This window comes from Palaemon carinicauda, chromosome 27 (assembly GCF_036898095.1).
Source record: "Palaemon carinicauda isolate YSFRI2023 chromosome 27, ASM3689809v2, whole genome shotgun sequence".
Classification (NCBI taxonomy): Eukaryota; Metazoa; Arthropoda; class Malacostraca; order Decapoda; family Palaemonidae; genus Palaemon; species Palaemon carinicauda.
Genome location: NC_090751.1, coordinates 43299962 through 43326470, shown reverse-complemented (window position 1 = coordinate 43326470; position 26509 = coordinate 43299962). Strand labels below are relative to the sequence as shown.

At 35.4% G+C, this 26509-nt stretch overlaps 1 protein-coding gene across 4 annotated transcripts; it reads left to right on the top strand.

Moving 5' to 3' along the window:
• The first annotated feature begins 6040 nt into the window (after positions 1 to 6040).
• Positions 6041 to 25449, top strand: kra (basic leucine zipper and W2 domain-containing protein kra). Of its 4 annotated transcripts, none has more exons than XM_068351064.1 (12): positions 6041 to 6139; positions 19368 to 19489; positions 19602 to 19728; positions 20044 to 20156; positions 20576 to 20641; positions 20816 to 20977; positions 21443 to 21622; positions 22092 to 22232; positions 22359 to 22578; positions 22727 to 22849; positions 24055 to 24121; positions 24232 to 25449. In XM_068351064.1, the coding sequence occupies exons 2-11, from the start codon at positions 19379 to 19381 to the stop codon at positions 24087 to 24089; spliced, it is 1278 nt and encodes a 425-aa protein (XP_068207165.1). In that variant the 5' UTR covers positions 6041 to 6139; positions 19368 to 19378; the 3' UTR covers positions 24090 to 24121; positions 24232 to 25449. The 4 variants fall into 4 exon arrangements, with proteins under 4 accessions (XP_068207165.1, XP_068207163.1, XP_068207162.1 ...); XM_068351062.1 differs by having other exon boundaries at positions 6058 to 6169; XM_068351061.1 differs by lacking the exon at positions 6041 to 6139 and adding an exon at positions 6184 to 6297.
• Positions 25450 to 26509: the final 1060 nt, after the last annotated feature.

Below are 26509 nucleotides of genomic sequence, written 5' to 3'. Positions count from 1 at the left end.
TGGAGGGCAAACATAATAGACAGGAGGGAATGATAGATGCAGAAAAGAAAAGAGTTGAATGGAGATCACATCCCCGAGAAGTCTAAAAAATATGAGAAAGGGAATAAAAGTTGCACCATCAACAACAAACAAGATGAAGATAGATAAAAACTAAAAAAAAAAAAAGTTTGGTAAGCAGTTTCTGGCAGCAAACCAAAATTTATTTCAAATAGTAAGAGGAGCAAAAAAAGGTTTTCGCAAACATTCAGGAAAGTTTTGCAAACATCATTAAACCAATGGAAAATATTCCCAAAGAACTTATTAGTTTGGAAAAAAGAATGTAATTATATGAATATTTAGGTTTGAAATCTAAAATTATTTCTCAGGTTAGTTATTACAAAAATAGGTCAATCGAACTCTTGGTTGGCCAGAGTTCACTGGACGAACCCTAAACCACCTGTTTTCTTTAAGATTTTACCACACTTAGCAAAGACCCGTGCTGGCATAAGGGCATCTTTAATGCAAACCCATCATCCCCAACAGGGCGGTGTTTATCGTTGAAATAGATGGTAAAATGTTAGATGATCAGAAATGTGAGCAGAAAAAAAAACCACCGATCAAAACACAATTATGGTACTTTAAGTTATATACCTACCATATGAATATGATTATAATGCCATTTTGTTGCCTGTGAGTTCGTAGGAGCAAACTTTGATTTCAAACAAGAATGTCTTTTCATGAAATATTTGTCAAAATTAAGAAAAGAGCCCAATGAAATATTTGAAGGATCCTACAGATATGTAGGGCCGCGGTAAAATCTAGTCTCCTCAATCGCTGTCTGTGCCTTTGTGATGAAAAAAAGCAATTGCAATTCAAGCTACTATAATGACCAGTTAAAGTAATCGATTCCTATCGCTTTCATCCTGGGTGGAACAAAGACAAGGACCTCCCGGAAAGTCAAGGTAGCGTTACAAGAGCACGTATAGATAGTTTTTTTTTCGTCTTGGGAACACTGACGCTCGACTCATCAGTGTGGGTGACCAAACTTAAATTGGTTATGGTTGTGTCAAGAGTTCCTTTAGTTTCAACATCATTATCGCATCAGCTATTCGCTGTCGAATTAGCAACAATATGTTAAAGGAATAAAACAACTTTTTGTAATACTTAGTAGAAATTTTCAGTAAATGGGGAAGTTGATTTCAAATTCTGATCAGATGTTTCGAATAACTTCAGTGAGGAAAACATCTCTAATGATATGGAACCACGGGTTACCTTGATTGAATTAATTTCAACATGCAATCAGCATTGTAAAACAGATAACATAATAAGATGATACCTGATAGGTTTTACATATTTGTGACAATGTGACTAAACTTTAAATCCACAGTTTCCGGTTTCATGAATTAAATTTGAAAGATGTAAGTTTGTGATTTTTTGTTATTATCAAAATGAGACTTCTATATAATAATAATAATAATAATAATAATAATAATAATAATAATAATAATAATAATTTTGGTAAGTAGACCTTATTCCAGGTAAATAAAGTTTAAAACAATTGCTGCCTCAGTGACAGAATTCGTGTAATGACGTCTACCCAGAGAAGCTTATCTGATTCAGTGTTCAGCCCAAGATCTTGTATCAGCCTAGGCCCCAGAGCTGGGCCGAACCAATCAGCTGCCACCTCATAGGTACAATCTCGGAGTTCACGAAATTCTCCCAACCAAAGAAAAATCAGCAACCCGAGAGGATTAGCTTGATTCTTTTAATAAATACTAGCTAGACAACTCACATTCCTATTGGAAAGTTGGACCTCTACACCCCCTAATATATGGCTACACCAGGAGCATAGGCACTTACGAATGTATTGCTAATGTTATGGCAACAATTCATCACAGAAGGGCCCTTGTCACCTTTCTTGACTTGGAGAAGGAGAAGGAAGTTTGATAGCTGTATTTGCTTCCCTAATAATGATAGTAGTCAGAGGCCATTTCCTTGCATGGACATAGCTATACATACAAAATTCCAATGTGCCATCTCTCCCTTCCTATAACTCGAAAATGGCACTCCTCAAGGGGGCATTCTCAGGCCCTTCTTATTCAGCACCCTAATGGAGAATCTCCTTGCTGTAGATTATCCAGAAGGAATACAAGTTTTTTATCAATGCAAATGATATCTGCATAATCTGCTCCCACAACATATTCAACAAACACCATTAAATCTAAATTGTCCCCAACTTTATTTCAGCTAAATTCAAAGAATTAGGTCCTAAAATCAACCCCAATAAACCTAAAGCTATGACCATTAAAAATGAGGATCCTCATCCCCTTATCTGTCCGTTAGCTCGCCCTATGGATGGGGTAAATAATTCTATTTATCTAGGTGTTGACATAAACTGCATGCTCTTTGCCCTCCTAAAACAGAGAACAAATATGCATCTTGGCGCCCTGAAACATATAGCCTCAATTGCTCAGGGCACTCCTATCACACTTTATAACTAATCTATGTTCAATCTATATGTTCCCTTGTTAAATATGCAGCTCCTATTCTAACCTCTCTCACTACTCACCAAAAACAAAAACAGGAAGTTATTCAGGACAACACAATGAGGACCCTTCTTTGAGTGCCCATACGGACCAGACCAGCCTTCTGCACTTTGTTGACAAAATGGACATTTGGAACAGCTTGACAATTATCAGAAACTTCTCCCTCCAGAACAAACTGAGATGACTGATACACCTCTCACCAGCCACAGCCTGCAATCATCTCTAACCTCCCTGCTACTAAAGTCTATTTCACAGATGGCTCAGTTGACAGAGCGGTTGCTACTGCTGTAGTCTCCACCTCCTTCAGAGTAAACTGGAGACCATCCAACAATGCTTTAACATTTGAAACAGAACTATTTGCTACTCACAAAGCACTAGAACATTCACCCACCCTTCACGACAACAAGCTAGTACTCTGAAGAGCCATATCAATCATCCAATACAATGCCATAAACAAAAACACCCTCCTGATCTCTTCTATCAAGTATCTTGCTCAGTCACTCCCTGTTGAACTGACATATCCCCCTAAACTGAATCTCAAGTCATGTCGGGATTATTGGAAATGATGAAGTAGATCTCCTTGCCAAAGGTGATCTACAATAAGACAATTAGCATCACACTAAACCCCTCCTTAATCCTAGTCAATAAACAGGTGAACACCTATTGCAACACAGAGTACAGTACAATCAACACACCTTTGCGAACTACAGAACAGCCACATGGTACACTGACACCACAAACAGGCCAAAACCACATATAGGAAATTAGCAGTGATCGTAAATCATAAAAATAGAAGACAGACAAGCCAAAAACTGCAGGCCACTGACTTACCTGATAACTCCTTCACTGCTCAGAGACCATCAATTTCCGACAGAATCTAACCCTAGTCCCTCTGCTCTCTCATCAGATGGCGAAACCTATCTGGGAAAAGATGGACACATTTTCAGGCTTCCTGTACTCATTCCCTCGTCTAAGGTAATTCTAATTTAACCCCATCCTAAGAAACTTTCCACCCTTTCACATGCCGCTTTACATTTCAGATAAACGTTCGAAGGCTGCATTGACGAGTGATCTCTCCATATCCTAACCAATTCTCCCAAATTCTCACACTCAGTGTACCCCTCTTTGCCGACAGACTTAAGTCACAGCAGAATCCAATATCACTCCATCCTTCAGCTCCTTCCTCATATTCCTATCCCACTCCACCATACGAAGAATTCACTTTTCACAGACAGAAAACTACACGTTGTTTAACAATATATCTCCTCCCCATTTTAAAACCATCATACTCCTGCAAAAACCCAGCACACTGTCCCCATTCACTTTGCATGCACTAACCTGTCGCATGTGCTATGATGACATACACTACATGTAAGTGTAAACAAGTGTTTTTCTCTTTATCTTAGTAATCTATCATTCCCTTCCTTTATATCCCTCTCCAATAAGGCTAAAACTACGACCCATCTCCATTCTTATACTTAAGCTTCAGTGGTAACATTCTGTTCTCCCTACTTTTTCCTCTAGCTAAAGAATATGGTACTCTGCTCCTCACTCAGTCCCAAATCATCTTAATGGGTCTTACAACTGTAAAACTTTTACCTCCTTACATATACAACGGGGGTTTCAAAGGGTTGTGCCAAACTGTTTTTGTTTCTTATGGCTCCAAACTGGAACCTGGTTTTGTATAGTTTATAAACAATCATTTATCACTTCAGTCTAAAATATAAAGAGAGAGAGAGAAAAAAAAACAATTTTTGCGATAAGAATTTTACTTGGGCAAGTAGCATAAATGATACTTGGGGCAATGGTTTTACTACAAGAACCCAAGTTTGGGCAAAACGTCAGGCCATGTAGAGTGAGAATTTTCCGGCCTATGCTCAGCTAGAAAATGAGCATGGTTATTCTCGAAACGTTGCTAAGTACTGAAAACTACAAACAAATCTGGAACTGCATCCGATCACTGAACCTTCATGGAAATTTTTACCTGCATTTTATCTACGATATACGACTCCACCCTTATATCTTTGTATTTTTTTATCATTGAAATAAGAGTGAACAAATAACATAATATTTCTCTCCTTTTGAGTGATGAGATACTTATAGATACTAGCGGAACTCAATATACTTGAAATATTTTTTCCAAGAAATAAAGTCTATAAATTGAATGCCGCTGAAACAGTAATCATTCTTAATAATAACTTTCATAACGCCTCCGACCTTCATGCACATACATACTGTAGAGCCTCCATTAGTTACCTATCGAACTCCATTACATAATTTGCAGCATTCTTCTTTATTATAATCCTTCTTATTAGATAACACATGGGTTCATCTGATTTACGTTACATCAATATAGGTGCTATGGACAAGACTTTATTGTTTATTTCAATGATGGCGAATAACAGGGTGAATGGATAATTCAGATAGTTGCTAGATTCAACAAAGAATATCGTTATATCATTATTTGTTAGGTAGTTCGTAAAGCTCCTGCAGAAGAAATAATAATAATAGAGAGAGAGAGAGAGAGAGAGAGAGAGAGAGAGAGAGAGAGAGAGAGAGAGAGAGAGAGAGAGAGAGAGAGAGAGAGAGAGAGAGAGAGAGAGAGAGAGTCTTTTAAAGGGGCAATTTGCTTTATAACACTTGTTGAAAATGCATCCCACCGATGAACCTTAGAAGCCCATAATCCCATACACCTAGAATGCATGGAAATGCATTATTAGACCGATGTCTTATAAAACATGAACGAAAGAAAAAAAAAGGGAGTGATTGGTAAACTTTCTTAAAAATATGAGCAAATATAGTATTACGAACGATATTTGTACAATAGAGAGGTAATTTAAGCAAAATCTAACTCAGCTGTCTTACTGGCTTGATAGATGGCCTTGGACCAAAAATGATTACCACCACTCCATCCCTTTGACCTACTAAAGTCAAATTCGGTTATCTGACGTGAGTATCTTTTGTACCTACGATGGAGGAAAGGGGACAGATAGATGGCCAGATAAAGCTTTGAAAGGCATTTAGCAAATAACGTGGTCATGTATTCATCGGTACCATTGAGACAATTACCATAAACTCGTTTCCGGCTTCCTGTGTTCTGTGAGAAATGTAGACTAAGAATTTCCTGGAATTGCAAAGGGAGAATACACGTGAAATTACATTATTTGTAACCTAATATAATCACATTTAATCATACATACCATATTAGACGGAATTCAGGAAATAGATCCTGGTCCAAAAAGGGTGAGTTGAGGAAATCCTTCAAATAGGGAAATTAAATCTTTCAAGACTCCAGACTTTCTGCTTTTAAACCACCCGCCTTGAAACATATGAGTCATACATGGCTAAGCTAATCGCATGGTTTCCCAGGGTCTGGATGTATTATTTGAACTTAAGGTTGGTTTATAGCATAAGAAAATATTTTTTAAATTTATAAATTATAGTTTATTACTCTAAAATAATATATAATATTCAAAATTTATACCTTGTAGTTACAGACATGAAATATAATAGTAGCACTACTCTTGCCAGTGTTAAAGTGAGAGCAAAGTGCACAGGATCCCGGATATTCCTATTATATTTCCACGCGTTGTTCAACTACAGCTCGTGAAAAGGTTTTCTTTCTTTAGTTTTGTTTATTTTTTGTAAGTATTGTGTTTTGGGTTTGAGTTGTGCATGTGGCTAATAATATTTGGGAAATCTAGTTTAACAAAATATCTAAAATGCGTCTCAGAAATAGTTAAAAATGGCCTTAAGTCTTATTTGTTTGGCGGTGAGTCTCGACTAATAGGCAAAATGGTTGAAAGAAAAATCTTATTAATCTCGTGTAACTTGGCTGATAGTCGCAGTCTATAAAGCTCTGCACGAACTCCCTTGAACTTTGTACTCAAGGCATAGGGTAAAGATTACAGTGTTGAGATTCGCGGAATTGAAAGTAACAAGGGAGTGGCGTGTAACAACTTCTTTATTTTGGCCGGTGTTTCGGGCCTAAACCTTTGCAAGCCTGTCGAGTTCCAGTGTCGTCTTTGAATTTATATCCGGATTTGTAGCATTTGGGCTCCTCTTCTGTACTATAACTTGCAAATAGTTAACCCTAGGGTAAGGAGGCTGAAGGATTATCCCCCCGAGTCTTCTGAATCAGGTGGGTTATCTTTTCTTTATAATACGTGAAAACGACAGCTTAACAAAAGGCAAAGTTCGACAGGAGCTTTAATTTTAGTGAGGAACATCGATTTTTTTTGTGTTTTACCCAGTCCTATTTTACCTAATATCGGAATATAGGTCAGACTTTAGTAAAGCATACAGTAGTCCTTAGAAGGCTACCGGTGGGCTACGGTGCACGCCAACAAAGGCATACATGCTCGGTCATCGCTTTTCTTGATAATCTACATTATTGTGAGTTTTTAAAGTCTTACATGTATTTATTTGGGCTCCGATGTTCGGGCTATCGGTATCAGAAATAAGTTAACTAATAAACCTTTTTTTTTTACAATCATGCTTTGAAGTAGGCCAGTCATCGTGACACTAGGTAGGGTACATCAGACTATGGTTAGCCTACAAACTAGAACACCTGTTATGTGTGAATTTGACAAGGCTGACGACTAACTGACCATAGTTGTTTTACGTTTTGTGAATTGAAGCCACTGTTTGTTATGATTTAATTTGGTATATGTAGACATTGAACCGCCTAGGCATATGATAAATCCTGTATTTATAACCCCAACATATTTAATAATAGTATTCTTATGTAACTTTAATTGCGAACTAACTGTGGAAATGTAAAGTGATTTTTTTAAGCATGTGATTTTTCTTAGGAAGACTTTATTGGGGCCTTTTTTTTTTTTTTTTTATCATCGGCCTGTTCCTCCTGAGTGCTTAGAAAATGGACAGTGATAAACTTTAACCCCTGGGGTGTATGTATTATAGCGGCCACCCTTATGTATCATTATGGCTAACTTAGAATACGGCAGTGTGAGGGGCCGTTATCCCCCCGTTAGGTAAGTAGGTACGGACACGGCCTGTTAGGTTAGGTGGGGAAGGTTAGGCTAGTCGATGTCCATTTGAAATGAACACGTGAGGAACTGACCGCTGATATGCAAAGGGCCCCCCCCAAACACTCTTATTCAGAGTTGGCTGTCATCATACATTCGCCCCATATTTTTTTTTTTTTCTATAGGAAAACTTTAACCTTACCAGAACTATAACACCCAAACTATTTCCTTTAAAATTTTTGATTGCACATTTTGTTGTAAAAACTGGACCACCATTGCAATCAGTTAGCACTACCATCATTATCTCTTAACTTAATTGAAACATGGTCACCATTTCATTTTTATTTGGCTCTTTCACACACTTTCTCGATAGAAATCTGCTGAATGCAACTATAGGAGCCTTTGTAGGGTTACGGCCAGATCTCGTAGAAAACGGGAATATTCTGAACTGTGGCCGTCGTTCTAAAAACTATTTTGGCGGGAGAAGCTAACCTAACCTATGCTAAAAGCTGTATCCTTACACAGGGGGCTGCCCCCGGACCCTCCCCCCCCTTACACAGGGGGCTGCCCCCGGAACCCCCCCCCCCCTTACACAACAGTTTCCTTACCTACGAGTACGACGAGTGAAGCTTACTTATAAAACCCACCTAACCTATGCTAAAAGCCGTGTACTTACCTATGGGGGCTGCGGACCCCCCCTTACACAACATATTTAAGATCCGTAGACCATTTCCAAACGTTTTTATTCTATACAAGATAAGTCGGAGCGATAATAAGTAAATTAGGACGCTTGGCCGTAGCGCTACAAACTACCCTAACTATATTTATTAACATGTGATAAACTGTAAAAGTATCCGAACAAAGGTAGGCTAGTTCCTTGATGTTTAGGGGTGCCACAAAAATATTTTTCTCAAAGCCCAAGAACAAAGGCGCCATATTTTTATTTCTATTATTGCCCTATAGAGTTCTTTCTTTTCTTTTAAAAAGACAAATTTTGATTTTTATTAAAGTCTCTTCATTTAGTCACATGCTTCACCAATACTGAGATGAATGTACTGTAATGGATAACCTTGGGTTAAATACCTACAAACAATAATGTAAGACCATTAGATTAAGGTTAGGACAGTGTTTCTTAGTGGTGGTCTGTAGCCTAACCCTAGTAGGTCGTGCATTCTCGGTTAGGTTAGGTTGTAGGCTATTCCTGTTTTCTTTGTGAAATATCATCACTCATGGAAAAAACAGTGCAATTACAAATGGCATCTAAGATCTAAAGCTTAAGAAAAAGGTTTAAGGTGATCGTTCGCCATAGAAGCCAATATCGGCAAATACCATTGGATTTCTATAATTTTACCGTATGTTGTTTGTATTACTACTCTGCTGATTCCCTATGAATTTTATTGCAGTCGAACGATTTTTATTATTTGTGAATAAAAATTTGAAATCGATTCAATTTTTTCGATATTAGGATAACATTGCTTTGTACTTTTGTTTATTCCTACATGAAGGCTCCATAAACGAGGCATTTAAACCCTAGGTTTGGTAATACAGAGTTGGGTAGCACACTCACATGCTCAACCACTTAATTATTAAGGGATGACAACTGTTTTTTGAGAACAACATGCAGCTCTGTCTGAGCACAACTGACCGTGCGTATGAATAGGCATCGGGCAGTGGTTCCGGCGAAGGTAAAAAAAAGTTGGGAGCAATTCTCCCAGACTTTCTTATTTTGCGGTAACTTCCTCCCTTCTGTCTCTGCTCGTTCGGGGTCCTCTGGAAGACAAATAAGTAAAATGGATGGGCTTTTCTTGCACGTGACTTATTTAGGTGTGGAACCACCCTTTGGGGAAGTAGTGGGCTTTCCTCTTGTGAAGCATCCTCCATTGATGTTCTTTGCTAGCTATAGCCTTCCTTGAGACTTTTGGGTTCTCTGGGTTCTCTCTTGAAGGATTGTGTTTTGGAGTACAGTTGACTCCCGTTAACACGATTTTAAAGTTACATAAGTTCAAATTTTAGATGCACTGTACAGTATTCTGTTACATTTGTTTTTAATGTACCATAAAAGTAATATAATTTTACAAATAAATGTACATCCATACTTGTAAAAGTAGATGTTTGCAATTTAGCATGTTTATTGTACATCGCAGCTCTTTATTTGTGAATATGGTTTACTCTAAGATAGTATAAAATGGAGATTTTGTAAGGTTGAATAACAAATCAAGTTATAAAAGTTATATTGCAATAGTATAAAAAAAAACAATTATTACATTTATAAATATATTAACTACCGTATCTTTGTTTACATTGCGTATGGAAGGCTGTGGATCGTCAACTGATTAGTCTGTTGTTGTTCGATACGCATTTTAATAAGAAACTGGTCAAGATTTTGTTGAATTTTTTTTTTCAAAGATTACGTGATAGGGCGCAATATCATATCAACGATACTCTTATGCGATTATAATCCTTTTTTCAAGGATTACATGATAGGGAGCAATATCATAACAATTCTCTTAACTTTATGCGATTATAATCAAAATACCGTTGGGACCTTGAAAACAGCTGACAACAAAACCAAAATAAAATCGATCTGTAATTGCTGTTGATAAAAAAGTCTTGAATTGTAAATAGAAAAGTATTAAAATTATTAAACAAAGTTCAGGTGACATCGAAAACCAGGATTATTTTAGACATCTTTCAGTTCATATATATGTCGGCTAAAGATACAAATCAGCTGACGAAATCAAATGTCTTGATCCCTGCCTATGATCGAATATAGATTTAAGCAAAGTGAAAGTTTATATTGTGTGTAGTATTTGATACTTTCTGAAGAAACAAAGATTTATTTTAAATCTGTAATGTGTGTGTAGTAAGGCACCTGAGAGGAGGAGGGAGGGAGGGAGAGAGAGCTAATGTTTGATGAGCGTAGTAGCATTGTGCGTCCTTACTTACCAGAAAGTACTCTTCATTGTTTTTTTAACTTGAATATGTACATATTGATAGAAAATTGATTGTAAATAAATAATCAGACTCAAAGGAAAAATGTTACGCTCTTTCATTTCATTACTGAAATGAAAGAACAATAAATCGCTAGTTTTAGTTGAAGTGTTCCAACTTTATATTATTTTTCATGTTTCCCTCACTTGGTTTTTTTTCTTTGCTCTGCTTACTAGTTGTTTGTTCTTTGCTCTTTGGTAACTTGGTATTGTTATAAAGTTCACGAGGACATTGTAAAACAACAGTGTACATTGAAACTACAAGTAAACAATCACACGTGCCTCATACCTCTCGTACGTCTTTGGAGTCACTAGCTGGCCTTCTCGGATGATCTTAGTTCTTCGGTTACACTCCTAATACCTTCCATCTCTGCCATATATACAAGATTTTGAACCATATTTGAAAATATCAGTGTATATATGCAAAAATAAACACGCAAAGACGCTCCTGTCAAACCCAGTCGTGCAGACGATGCAGTTAGGATGATGTCATTTAAAGACTGCATCTTCATTATTTGTAAAAGTAATTGGTTGAAATGTCTGGAGAGCATGTACGGCATGTTTCTGCATACTGTACATAGAAACAATAACTTGATTTTAGTTTTTTTTTTTTTTTCCAGTTGTATGATTTATACACCATATTGGACGGTCCCCTTTGTGTTTCAAGTTTTGATTTCTTAAGTCTTCTAGATAGCTTGAGGTTCTTTCAAGAGGTCAGTAACCAACAACATACTATTAATAAAAAAATTTATGTAGAATGCATACCATAATAATTTTATTGGAGACTGCATGCTATAATCAAAAATCTACTGAAGACTTCATCCTATAATAGAAAATTTACTGAAGACTTCATCCTATACAGCATACTGTGATGGAAAGTCATAGACGGTTTATTTTAAAAGAAATATTGTCGTGGACGTTTAATGTACTGTAATAGGAAATTGGTTGTAGACGTTTTATATACTGCAATAGGAAATTGGTTGTACACGTTTTATATACTGCAATAGGAAATTGGTTGTAGACGGTATATTGTAATAGGAAATTGGTCGTAGACATCATACTGTACAATATGCTACAACTACTGTCTGTTCTTGATCTGATAGAAATTGCTTTAATTTCATAGCATTAATACTAATTTTTTAGGCTAATTAGAAAAACTTGATGAACCATTCCCAACCATTTTAAGGCATATTTTGTCTTACTACTTTTCTAAGCCTCTTTGGTACTGTATTAAGGTATTAAGTTACATACTGTACTACGGTGCTTTCCCCAAGTCCCTTGGTTACTGTATTAGGCGGATTTTGATGTAAATAAGACCTCAAGCAGATTTGAATGATTTAAGAGAGCATTTTTAATCATTTACAGTTTTATAGAGAGGATCCTATTCTGTGAAGGAAGATACCAAACAAGATAGTTATTCCATCTGATGTTTAAATTGCAATATTCAATACAAACCCAGTTGAATGACTTAAAGATGTAGTTATCTGGAAAAGTTGATCAGAGTACATCAGTAAACCTATACTTGGTTAAAGGCTATTCCTTGGTATTCTGGTAAGAGCTGAATTCCAGTACTGTAGTTTGTTCAAACTGACACAATACCTTATGAACACAAATGTTGGGCTACCTTGAAATATGCACCCTTTGGTGTTGACCTTATGCAGTTGCTCTTCTGTCTAAAAGAAAAGGTAACCTCCTTTTCTTGATTATGTTTGATAGTAAACAGCAATGAGAAACTCTTCTGAGTCCTATTATTTAGAAGCTAGACTCTATTTTGGTTTGGTCCCACGAACGAACGTTACTTTTTTGGGTGTAGAACCCCTTTTTTTTTTTTTTCCCTCTCAAAGTCTCACCCCCTCCAAAAAATTATTTTGCACTCGTGTAAGTTGCAGGCCCTTTCATGTAACATTTAACCATATTTGCCTTACCACAAAGCTACTGATAATTAGTTATGACTTAACTTTTTTTTATCAAATGGAGGTTAAATTTTCTTTCTTATATTTAATATTAAATATTTGGTAAAATTTTCATATGCGGCTGGGTCTTACAGTTTTTATTCGGCCTCCAAATTTTTCTGTATTCAATTGGCAAAAAATATACTTTTTCAATCACTGAATTATTAGTTCTGAAGCATTCAGTCTTGATATTATAATATTTAGTCTGGTAATTGTTGATAGACTAGACATTGTTGTAGATGATAACTGTAATTGGTTGTGCCAGGCTTTGGGACATGTTATGAATCTTAGGGTATTGTTTCATCCCGTACGAGGTTATTGATTATTCAGATGCTATACTTACGTTGCTTCTAATACATCACATTGTATACTTGTTTGCAGAATTCTGGAATAGAATCAAGCTGAAATTAGTACTTAGTACAAATTAGTGGGTATGGATTTAATTTCATTAGCAAAGCTCAAAATATGTTGGGTGTTCAAAAACATTGGATTGACTCTACAGTACACAGGTCTTTAGAGTAAAAATGTTCTTTGATCTGCATACAGCTCAATTAGAATTCTTGGTGGTGTTTTTGTAATCTCAACTTAAGAGAAAAATTTTTGTTGCTAAATATTGGGAACGAGCTGGAAATCTCGTTGACATAACTACTCATTGGAAGTAGGCCAAGGACAGTGGTTCCTCAACATCTAGATCTTTGCTTTGACACACTTTTAATATATGAAACTCATTTAAATTTCTTGGTGTGATTTTTGAATGCAGATATACTTTTGAGAAAGTCTTTTGGTGATCAATCTATCCTGAGGAAGCATTTTATTTCTTTCATCCTACCGTGTGTTGAGTTTTGTTCCATTAGTTTTTCAGCTCCTGAAACTCATGTTAATTTATTGAACACAATCTTGTGGTCTATTAAATTCCTTTCTTCCTGAACTGGATATTAGTCTCTGGCACTGTTTGTTATTTCTCTGTGTAAGTTGCATTAATTTTTGTAGAAGGGAATAACTGAGCAACTATGCCAGAGACTAATATTTAGATCTGGAATAAGAAATATAATGTAGATTGCAAATTTTTGTCTTAAAATTTAAGACTTGAGATTCAGTAGCTGAAGACCAGACAGATGAGCAATATTCGAAACAAACCCGAATGAAAGATTTAAAACATTTTTTAATTGGTTAGATCACAGAGAATCTTGAAACTCAATAATGCAATTTTTTTGTGCGCAATTCAAGAAATAGATTAAGTAAATTTGCAATAAGGAATTGAAGAAATATCAATTCAGATTGAACTTAGTGCATCACGCCCTAATTTTTGGAAGATTTCTATTAAGGGATTCAGGAATACCAGATCTACATTCAGGCGTTTGAATTGAGGAGTGAGTAGCATCAGCAGCACATAGAAATGAGCTTTTCTGGGTGAAACCACCTGTGTGTATGAAAAGTAATGGGCCAAAAGCACTACCCTAAGGAACACCAAGTACCATATTCTTATACAGTACTGTACTGTACTCACAGTACATGCATTGGACAAAGTTCCTAGTATGTTAATCATTATGGTAGTGGGTGCATTTATCTTGGGTTTTATGACTGCTACCATGTTTCTTGTGAAAAACTTCTAAGTTTATATATACAGTATATATATATTTATATATAATATAATATATATAATGCACTTAGTTATTTAATATCATATTAATTGTTGTTCTTCCCCGGCTCACATGATGACTTAGAAGCTAATTTTATATATATATATATATATATATATATATATATATATATATATATATATATATACATACATACATACATATATATATATATAATTATATGTAATGCACTAATGGTTATTTAATATATTTATAGAGATTAAACAATAGTTTACATTATGTTGTTCCCCGGCTCATGTGATAACTTTGAGGCTTTTTTTATATAAGATTTTTTTTTGCAATGACATCAACCCATTCTTTTTTTAATGACAATATTTCCTTAGAATTGGAATTTTTTTCCGATCCGTATAAAAGATTTGCAAATCTGTTTAGCGATTTACAATTTTTTCTGAGAATACTATAGACCTAAAAGCTTTTATACTTCCAAAAGACTAACCTCACTTTCTTCCTAGTGTTAAGGAAGAGGTTACAGTGCGAGATACCTAGAAATATGGAGTTCCTAACAAATAACTCAAGTACTAGTTCTTTCATTCAAACATGAAGCCAATATCTTAACAGAGTGGAATCCTCCTTTCGCCGCAGAACTGGGAGTAAAGCAGGTTGATGTTTTGGCCTATTTTCTTACAATCGTTTCATCTATGATTACTGTATTGCAAAGGAAAATTGAAGTGGTCAAAATGGTATATTGAACATAGGGTAGCTTGTTGAAATCAATTATATGCTTATAAAAAAGCATTTACATGCCAGTTGGTTGTGCGGATGAGGATACCATTTGGCCCTCAGTGTAGGACAAAAAGACATCTTGTATGCGTGCCAGCCATTTGGATTGAAGATGAATACAAGAGAAAAAAGTAATGATTTAAGTCACTGTTTTCATCCTTGCCATTAATGATACAGAACTGCGGATGGTAATTCATTTTTCAAATGCCTCTGGTAGCATTGTTTACTCTACCACCGAGATTGACAAAAATGTGCTGGCTATAATGAACAGGGCTTCACATGCCTTTAGTAGTTGAGAACCAGAGTTGTTTGAAATTGACTAATAAGAACCTTTTCATATTTTCTTGTTTGGAGAAAATTAATCCTTGCCTGCTAGGATTGGATTCCACACAAATCCTGAAATTAACAGGATGCACAAGCATAGTAGTCATGCTCACCAAATGCCAACTGCGTTGTCGGGCTTGTGATCCAAATGCCTGGCAAAATGTTCATTGAAGACCTGATGGCCCCCAAGAAATGTCATAGTTGTCTTATAAAGATAATATTCATCAACTAGTTAGAATCCATTCTGTTGACTATTGTGTGAAGAAGGCAGTAACAACAAGGGGTTACTGTACAGCCATTAAGCAGGATTGTACATCTTGCCCTTAAAAGGCAGCGGGAACATTATTAATATTATCATTAAATGCTAAGCTACAACTCTAGTTGTAAAAGCAGGATGCTCTAAGCCCAGGGGCCCCAATGGGAAAATACCCCAGTAAGGAAAGGAAAATAAAAAAAAAATATATCAAGTATAGTTACATTAAAATAAATATTTCCTATAAAATCTATAAAAACTATTAAACAAAACAAGAGGAAGTGAAACTAGATAGAAGCGTGCCCAAGTGTACCCTCAAGCAAGAGAACTCTCAAGCCAAGACAGTAGAAGAACATGGTACAGAGGCTATGGCACTACCCAAGACTAGAGAACAGTGGTTTGATTTTGGAGTGTCCTCCTAGAAGAGCTGCTTACCATAGCTAAAGTGTCTTCTACTCTTACTAAGAGGAAAGTAGTCTCTGAACAATTACAGTACAGTAATTAATCCCTTGGGTGTAGAAGTGTTTGGCTATCTTTGTTGTCAGGTGTATGAGGACAGAGGAGAGTCTGTAAAGAATAGGCCAGACTATTCAGTGTCTGTGTAGGCAAAGGAAAAGAACTTTAAGCAGAGAGAAGGGTCCTTTGTAGTACTGTCTGGCCAGTCAAAGGACCCCATAACTCTTAGCGGTAGTATCTCGACGGGCGGTTGGTGCCCACTAGCTAAGCTGCAACTCTTGCTGTAAAAGCTGGCTCATGAGGAAAAGAAATAAGGAAACCAATAGAATAGTGTTCCTGAGTGTACTCTCAAGCAAGAGAACTCTTAAAACAAGATGTGGCAAACCTCTGTACAGAGGCTATGGCACTACCAAAGACCAGAGAAGTGGTTTGATTTTGCAGTGTCCTGGAAGAATTGCTTATCATAGCTAAAGTCTCTTTTTACCCTTAACAAGTGGAAAGTTATCGCTGACCTATTACTTTACTGTAGTTAGCACCTTGAGTGGAGAAGACAGACAAGAAACCTTCTCTGCTCCAAATCCTATTTTAACATGACCTAACAGGTGAAAATTCAACTACAGGTTTGGCATGTCAAACCATTACAGTGCACATACAGCAGGAGCAGTGCCGCATAGACTACTGCTGTTAGTAAATGTCACAAACAACAATAGACTACTGCTCTTAGTACAGTATGTAAGAAACATCATCTACCAGTACTTGACCATGCGTATTTCCAATATCCCATGCTGGCTTACTACAGCATACAGTACAGTACTTAGCTTCGAAGCTTCAGACGTAACCAGAATTTATGCAAAGACAATCCACAAGAAAAACCTAGGGTTGGTATTTAAGGAACAAAGCTAATAACTTAAAAAGTTGCAATTTTAGTAGTTTGCCATGGTTATATTTATTTGAGTGGCTGGGTCTACTACTAACTGTGATGGTTTTTTTTTTTTTTTATCTGTAAATTGTCTTGTAAAGTCAACTTACTACCTTGGTGAAGAATCTTTAAGCATTTGCTTTCAACTTCTTTATATATCAATTTAAATATCAATTTAACATAGTGGTCTTGGTAGAGGTTGGTAGTTTTTAAATGTACAGTGCCATGAAATATTTGGTTGTGGAATCTCCCAAACCAATCCTGTACTGTTAATAAAAAGGCATGGTAGACTGGTTGGTATGTATGGAAGCAACTTAGTGACATATAGCTGCCTGAATTGATGTGATGTCCTTTAGATTAAATAGCTCTTAGTGCATGGAGTACTGCTGTCCTCAGTGCATCTCGCACCCATTAGCTGTATTTATTTACCAAGCATGCAACTTCTTTTCTCACAGAAAAACTTCCCATAAAGTCTTATAAATGGCTTTGTTTTAGTCTCTTAGAGGTTTAGTTTCATAGCAATGCATGTTGAAAACTTTCTAGATTTATTGTACATCACTTTATTGATGGTGAATGATTTATTTGGTGGTGTCAGATTAGAATTATTTACAGACAGATAATGAATTTTGTAGAAAATTTAAAATTTTGCTAAAGGAATTTAATACAGAAGGATCTAATAGTTTTTATCACTTAAAATCTTAATTTCCTTTTGAAGCGGTTGGAATCATTTTTGTTGGGACTCGTAGATAATATATAATTTTTCAGGATCCCCCACACAGGCCAATTATCAATGGATGGTGGCTTCCGCTGTTTCGTGGTAAAACATGAAATGCATGTGTTCTTTGGATGCCCGCACTCTAGCCAATTTGATGCTTATGTGCAGGCATCCGTAGAAACGCACAAGTTTTATTTGTCACCCTGGAATAATGTCAACCACCGTCCTGAAAAATTGGCTTGTTTGCTGGGTCCTCAATCAGGAAGCTAAAATTACCATTGTCATGTGTTGAGAGCTGTTAAATAAAAGTTTTATTCTGTAGCATGATTATATTTGGAATATATTATACTGTATAGGAACTCTGGTGCATGCATATCTGCCACAATACTATACAGTACTGTACTGCTAAAGTTGACTTTAAGCATAAAATACACTGTAGAGCTATAGGTACCTAGTTTATGGCTTGATATACTGTAGCTTTTTTATAGTTAAAATTATAAATCCTTGCATTACACTCATGACTTGTTAATGGATGTATGGTTGTGTAGTGTTCTGAAATGGGCCATATTTTTTTTTTTGCTGAGATCTTAGTTTTCTTGAAAGGGTTAGTTTTTGGATAAAGCACAGTAACTCCAGGTTTCTATTAGTTTGTGGAAAAATCAAATTATCTACAAATCTGTCATATTCATCAGATTTGATTAGTTAATTCAAAATTGAGGTAGTTGTATTTATTGTGTTTATTCCACACTGAAATTTTTTCTCCTCTTAAAGCATACCTAACTTCAGGATGGAATAGACTTCTTCCTTAATTGTATAGCTGGTGCTGCCTTAAAAAATCGCCTTGATATTTTCCTTTCACTTGTCATACTTTAAGAGTTTACCTGTTATATCATCGCTTCAAAATTTGTTGCCGTATAGCGTCATGGTTGGTATGGAATTAGCCATTCTCATGTACTGCACCCTCATGAATGCCTTGCATGTACTATCCATGACAAATTCAAGGAGTTTGAGAGGTTTACCTGTGTGACTACAGGTTTTGTTATTTTTTGTCCCAATTATTAGCCATCTTAAAAATACCCTTTCAGTGTTGCAAGGCACTTTTTGTAAAATTTAAAATGTATGTTGCTTAGGCAAAGTAATTTTTTTTAAACATTTTATTCTAAAAATTCTTTTATACTAGCTTTAAAGATCTTCCGAATGAGTGAAAGCTTATTTCTACACCTTGAGTCCATTTGGGCTTTTTACACGTGTCATATTTTATCACTGGATTTCAAATTTGAGGATACACGCCATTGTTGGTGCTGTGTATAATTATTAAAGGCATCAGTAGAAAAGTCTCACTGCAGTTACCTACTTGTGCATGGTTATAGAATAAAGTATGGGCAGAAACTCTGCCTAGATTTGTTACTGTACAGTAGCATGTTTGCCTTTGGCTTTAGTCAGATAATGATCTTAACTCTGAAGATAAGTTTTGATCTGTAATAAGCACTTTTTGCTGTCTAAAAAATCTAAGGTATATAACATTTCAAATTGTTAGGTGTTTGTTGCACTATAGCTCATACAAAGCATTGACTGAGCTTGGCAAACTCTGCCCTTATGATTTACTGTAGTTGTCTTTCTTGTGCTGTCATCTTTAAAAAGTTAAAGTGAATAAAATTGACATTTAGCTCATTTACATATGATTTTTTGTCAGCGTTATGCTGAATATGATCTAATTGGATAAGAGTAAGATATGATTGAGGGAAATAAAAGTGCAGGTGGGAAATGAGGGTCTTATGGCACTAATAGACTTGTAACCATTAATTTGTGTACAGGTTATGTTTCAAGCTTAATTATTAATGTTTTATTTTGTTTGTTACAGTTGTCTGTTGTATGACTACTAAAGCTGAAAAACCCACGCTCCAGGGGCAGCGCATCAAGACACGGAAAAGAGATGAAAAAGCCAAGTACGACCCTGTGGGGTTTCGTGATGCAATCTTGCAGGTACTGAAAATTGTCAGGTTATGGATTTTTTGAAATTTGTAATACTAATGAAAATACATCATATTGAATATTTACTCTTGAAATGTTTTTAAAAATTTTTTTCATAATTTAGGGTCTCATAGAAGCTGGATCAGATCTAGAGGCTGTAAACAAATATTTAGACCAAGCAGGATCCAAACTCAACTATCGTACATACGGAGAAACTCTTTTTGATATCCTTATTGCTGGTGGTATTTTAAGTAAGTATCAATCAATTTGTTTTTTTATAAGCTTTGAGGGAGGATAACATTTAATGAACATTAGGAAGTGCATGCGTAAAAAAGAGGGCTTGATTGTTTTGTGTGCAACGACATTGATTATACTTGTACGTAACTGTTTTACTGAGGTTACACTTGTGCTTATAAAGTATTTATGCAGTATGTAGTATGGTGGTACAACACGTCTGGTTTTTTATATATATATATACAAGTAAGTTATTTGTTCAAGACATTTTTCCATAAATTTTACCTTACAATATATGCATATGTTAATGTCCATGATTGATTTTTATCTAGCTCCCGGTGGGGGTGTATCGGAGGATGGCGCCGACAATGGCCCTGTGCGCACAGACATGTGTGTCTTTGGTGCACCAGATGACTCTTACGAAACACTTAAGGGATACGCTCAGGTAAGGGGGGTTCTTAGTCTTATTTGTATTTATTAATAGAATTTTACATCCAGAGATCTTTTGGGGAGCCCATTATAATGCAATATCTCTGTTGAAGTTGTCTTGGTAATGAGGTGATATTCCCTTATGGAAATTGAGGAATTATACAGTTGCTGTCCTAGTGTAAAAAATTTACTAAATTAGTGTTTATAGCTGTGTTTCTTGTTACAATTTTTCTTCCCTCCTACAATGTATTTTCTTTTAACTTTCCAGGTCTCCTGGTTTTGCCTTGGTTACCCCTTATCATTTCTTCCTTCTGTACATATCTGCAATTCATGCACTTAATTTCTTCTCATTCTATAATAATTCCTTTGGTCAAACTTTCTGAGACAGCCTGTCAAGTTTTATCTGTAAAGAATTAAGTAAAAAATTTTTTTCAGGTATTCACCAGGCTGATGAGGCGTTATAAATACCTTGAAAAAATGTTCTATGAAGAAATGAAAAAGGTAAGATTGTTTCAGACAGTTATACTAATTTCACCATTCTTTAGATATATAGTAATAGATTTTCTCTATCTGCATGAAGAAGCAAATTTATGAATTTTTAATACTTGTATTTTTTAATACAGTATCTCCATTTTATTAGATTTTTTAGACTTCCTCTTTGTCCGTTTTCTTTAGGTATTAGTGTACCTAAAGGGCTTTGGAGATGGTGACCGTATGCGCTTGGCTCGCTGCGTTGCCATTTGGACGAGTGACTCGCTGCTTGACCCGAAGGTGCTGGCGACTTTGTTACAGGACCACTTGATCAAAGATGGTCTCGCTGCAGATTTTATTTGTGAGGTAGGTACTGAATAAGGTGATACTTATAGGATTGGTTTTTAGTTTAGAATTTATCAGATTTATTTATTTTATCAAAGTATAAACGAGTGAAAGTAATTATTTATATGGAGGACATTCTTTCAGTACAATCTAGAATAAAAAATCAAATGTTGCAAGAGATAGTTGTCATAATTGACATTATAGTCCTATAATGGATGTTACTAAACATTTAAAAAACTTGAAATATTTAATGCAGATTGATCTGTTAATTTCATTAGCTGAAATATTAAATAGTTCATTAAGGTCAAATGGATGTACTGTATGGTAAAATTTTGGTTGTGTTTATCAAGTCTACTCAGTAAAGTTATTGGAGTGTGGATTTTTTTTTTTTTATTGACCATTCATATTCATGAATATTTTTTATGTACTATTGAGAACTTCTTCAGAAATTGATGCAGGTAATAATAGGGTATTTAATGTTCGAAGGTGCTGCTCACTGCTAAAAACCTCAAGGACATAGGCATGGTGAGGACTCTGTTACGCAAGGCTGGGTTGGATTCCAGATTGATGGAGTTCCTACAGGTCAACAAGCGAACCGATGAGAATTTTAAGAATTTGTTCAAGGAGAAGGGCCTGGAAGAGATCCTTGGCATACACAAGAGTTTAGTGAGTATATAAATTGTTTCATGTTCCCAGTGGCCCTTAATCCATCTGCTCAGTGAGTATATGGATTATTTCATGTTCCCCATTGCTCCTTAACTATGCAGTTTTACATAATTTATCCATGCTCAAGTTGTGACAAAAGCAGTTTATTTTGAAGTGATTTTGGAAATTGTTTGATACTGTATGTTTTGCCATTGGTAGGGTACTCTATGAACTACTTGACCTGAAAGTCAAGTTGCAATTATTGGTTTTTCTACCTTCCTTCGAAGGGGGAAGTTGTTGGATAATGGGACAAAAGGAAATAACGGATGGTTATGTAAAGACATAAATACAGTAGTACTATACAAAGTATATGGTAAAAGTTGACCAGTTATCTTTAGTAAGTTAGCAGTATGGACTAGCCATTATGTTAGTGTTATGCTTGCTAGTTGCATTTATTTACTTTTTTTAAATTGGTCTTATTTCTTTTTAGGAAAAAGAAAGCAGTTTGAAGGAGTTGCAGGTTTATTTAAGCCAACAGGTGAAGGATGGTGCACCTGTTAAGGAGATAATTGCTGGAGCGGCAGATATCTCAAAGAAGAACAATATACAAGAACCACAGATTGTATCAGTTGTAAGTGTTTTCTTAATTTTCACGTAATGGATATAAACTGTGCGTACATATATTGATTGTATGTTAACTTTTCTACAGCATATCCTATACTAAAAGATAAGGTATTATGTAAATTTATTATTACAGATTTGGACAACTGTAATGGCTTCAATGGAATGGAACAAAAAGGAAGAATTGGTAGCAGATCAAGCTCTTAGACATTTACGAGCTTATGCACCCTTATTTTCAGCAAATACTCAGTCAGATCGCGCAGAGCTTAATTTGCTTATTCGGGTTCAAGAGTATTGCTGGGAAAACATGAACTTTATGAAGTCCTTCCATAAAATTGTTATCCTGTTTTATAAATGTAAGTAATTTTTTAGTTATCTTTAATGTGATAAGCTTTCAACCTCAATTTCAGAGAAAGATCATATTCATAAACATGAATATTTAAAAGGTTTAGTAGGTCAGTATGATTGGGGGCTGCTTTTCATAACATTTTTTCTACTTAATAGCTGAAGTGCTGTCAGAAGAAACCATCCTCAAATGGTACAAGGAAGGACCCAACTCCAAAGGGAAGAGCATATTTTTAGATCAGATTAAGAAGTTTGTTGAGTGGCTGCAAAATGCTGAGGAAGGTGAGTCTTGGAATTTTATTTATCCCTTAATTACTGTAATGAAGGTGCAAGTTTAGAGCAGTATAGTAATTTGGAATTATTTAAGAGATTGTATACCCTTTTCATATTAGTTTTAAAAGGGAGCTTTTCCCTGGTGTGTGCTATTCGACTGTTACGATCAGTTGAGCACATCTTAGGTGTTCTGTTTTGGATTCATGAGCAAAGGGGGTCCTGAAATCTCTTGCTGAGGTTTTGTATCATGAAGTTTTGATTGAGCTCTTTATAGTTCTTTTTAAAATAAGTATTTTTGATGAACAAATGTTTTAAAAAATATTTATTGACCCAAGAATTTTTTTTTAGATGTACAATATATTTGTTCGTGTACAAGTATGTATGTGAATGAGCGTGTAGTTAATTTTTATATATTGTGGTTTTTCTTTTCACCAATGTCTTCCTTAATTTTTTTTTTATTTAGGTTGGATTGTCAGATTTATGCTCAATGTTGATTTTTCTAGTCTTGTTATTGTGGACCTTCAGGTTTAAAAAAAATGGGAAATGTTAGTTTAAATTTTCTTTAGCATTTTTTTTTCCAATGTGCAGTAAAAAGAACCAAGTTTGTGTAAATGTTCTTGGCTTGACAATTTATCTTGACTACTCAAGCTTTCCATATTTCTGTAGTTTGTATATAGCCCATTGTTATCATTCAACTCGCTAGGTAGATGGGGGGAAATGGTACACATGATTAATTTTACACAATTCTATATTGCATTGTGGAACACTTTAGTGAGGCTAATGTTGATATTCATATTCAAAGAATGAGTAAATAGACCACCTAATTGAATAGTTCATAGTGGTTATATATTCCGTGCCAGTTTTTTCTTTTCAAAATGGAATCATGAAATGTGTAAGCCAAAAATTGTCACAGTATTCATTTTTCACAGCTTTTTAATGTTATTTTGGTCTTAGTTATTACTAGATTGGGAAGTGGGTTGGTTGCTTTAGTTTTTTTATATCGAATCAATTGCCAGTTTTTAGAGCTACCTTAATCCTAGTAATTGAACTATGTTAGTCCTTTTTATTGCAGTTCAGACTGATATTATGACATTGCCTTATAGGGTGCATTATACTGCTTTTTCAGTTCAGATGTAATCTTGAATTGTTTTGATTAGTATAATGTAAATGAGATTTTTTTATTGCAATTTTTATATGATGCCTTTATATTTCAGAATCTGAAGAATCTGGTGATGAGGAAGAGGATTAAACCTTTATGCCTAATATCACTCAGGACTCCTGGTGAGTCACCATATTGGAAAATACTTTTATGAATTTTTGGCATTTTTTTTTATATCAAATTGATCATTTGTTGACCAGACATTAATAAGCAATTTGCAATTTTTTTCCAGCATAGCCAGTGGCTGTTAACTAGATCCCAACCGCAAAGGAGCCCTCCATTTTATGAGCAGATGCCATTCTATATAGAATGAGGTTATACGTAAATTTGGGGATTGGACGACATGTTCATAGTAGCCTTGGCGCTTCCAGAACCAGAGGCTATTTGTCAACCCGTCCAAGTGATTGGTACTCTATTTCTTGATATGATGCCTGTATGGTCTTGTAGGACTGTCTGCTAAGTATGTGGTGACAAGTGTCATCTCTTTGTTCCTCCAGCCCTCTTATATTCCCAAATTTTCTGCTCCAAGCAATGACCTCATATTTTGCCACTATGCCTGTGCACAATTAAGGGAACATTTTTATGGAAATTATTTTATAGTTAGGCAATAAATTATTTTAAACCTGTGCCATTGAAAATTACCAGATTATTGACATTTACTTTTGGTCATTGTTATTTTTAAGTATTTTTTTTTTTTGTTCCACCCTACCGATTGAGAATGTGATATAATTTATTCCATAGAGTTACTGTATGGCCTGCAGTTTATTTTAAAAGTGTTCGGTTACATGACTATAATGTTTTATTTGTAATTATATTGTGGATAAAGAACTTTGGAATGGTAACTACGAATAACTAAGCCTTAGGAATGAGACATTGTGGAGAAAGGTTATGTCAAGCTGTTTGAATAAATTAAGTGTTGAAGTTCCTTGCAAGGTGAAAGTGATTTTTTTTTTTATTCTTAAGGCTGGTATGTACCAGATGATTGTATTATACTATATAAATTTCTCTTAAGCTAGTCTTATTGGTACTACTTTTGTATGGAAGGCAGACAAATGGCACATTTTAGGTGATTTTAGTGAGTTCGCAAGGGCAATGAATAAACTGGTGTCCACAGTGTGCTGATTGTACAGCATGTTTTTATAGACTTACTGGAGGTCACGTAATTACACAAGTGGAATACCTCATATACAAGTCATCCACCACTAAATCCACCGGATGCTGCTCAAGTGCTGCTGCTGCTGCTACCCACAGTTTGCTTGATCTTCTAGTACAAACATTTGAAATACTTTGAAGGTTTAGCATAGTTGCAGTGTGGTGGCTTGATATCTAGGCCTAAAGTAAATGTCAAAAGTCCATGTGCAAGATGGAAAAGCCCTCTTTTTATATTCTTTATTTTATAACCTTATACTGTAGGTGTGGGACATGTTTTGGTACATAAATAATGAATAAATCTTTAGTTTCAATACAAACCTTTTATCTGTATGATCATGTCGCTTTGGAAAAAAATACGAACATGTTTAGGAAACTCATCCATAATGGGGTACAGATGTGTGTATTTTCTGTTCTTATAGAAACGAAGTAAAAAAATCATTTTATCTAATGTTAAAATTGTTTATAATTGGTTATATGGGTTTGAGTTTTTCAGTTGCTTGATTTCGTAAGTAAGGATGAGTGATTAGGTATAGCTGCTTACCTTGAACCTACTAGTCTTACATTGTATTAACTTAAACTTAGTGTGGAATTAACTTGGAAATAAAATATGTCTAATTGTAAGATGGTTCTTAAAGTATTCAAGTAAGCTTTGTCATGATGTATGCTAAAGAAAATGAAAATACATTATAGATGTATTATAAGGAACCTTATTAAATTTGTCCTGTAAAATGAGGGATACATGCAAGTTTAACAGATAGGGAAGCAATATTTTGGATAAGGTTTACGTGTCAGACTTGAGGTGGGTTTTGTGTATTTACTAGGGTAACAAGTTCTTGTAATTTTTTGCCATTATTCAAATAGAATGCATTAATTTTGTCTTATCTATTTACCATGGCGCTTCCCCCAATTTTGGGAGGGTGCCAACAGAAAAATTGTAGAAATAAAGAATTTTTCTGCCTTACCTGATGAGGGATTTGGCCATGTTTGGTTGGTACTGCAAGGGTGCCACAGCCCACCCTCCCCCCATCTTCCACCACAAAATAAGCTTCATATCCTGGCTCCCCTAACTTATGCTTTCCAGTGGTCGGCAAGGTGACTCAGTAGTAGCAGGGCCTATCGGAACTGCATAACAATTGCTCGACATTTGTAACTATTCTTACCATACTATTTTGCTTCTCTTACATGGATTCTTCTTTCACCCAGGGCTTTCTTCACCACATTCATTTTGACTCGAGCTACACAATTTATATCTTACCCTTTCTCATCATTGCTACTTTGTTCCTAACCCTATCCAACCAAGATACACAAGCCACACTTTGGGTACTTCATTTTGAACAAATTAAATTTGTCAGTCACTT

Coding starts and splice junctions, on each gene's coding strand:
- kra (XM_068351061.1), top strand. CDS start 6,201: ATGTGGCTAATAATATTTGGGAAATCTAGTTTAACAAAATATCTAAAA. Junction 19,490..19,601: donor TTCGTGATGCAATCTTGCAG/GTACTGAAAATT, acceptor TTCATAATTTAG/GGTCTCATAGAAGCTGGATC. Junction 22,850..24,054: donor GCTGCAAAATGCTGAGGAAG/GTGAGTCTTGGA, acceptor TTTATATTTCAG/AATCTGAAGAATCTGGTGAT.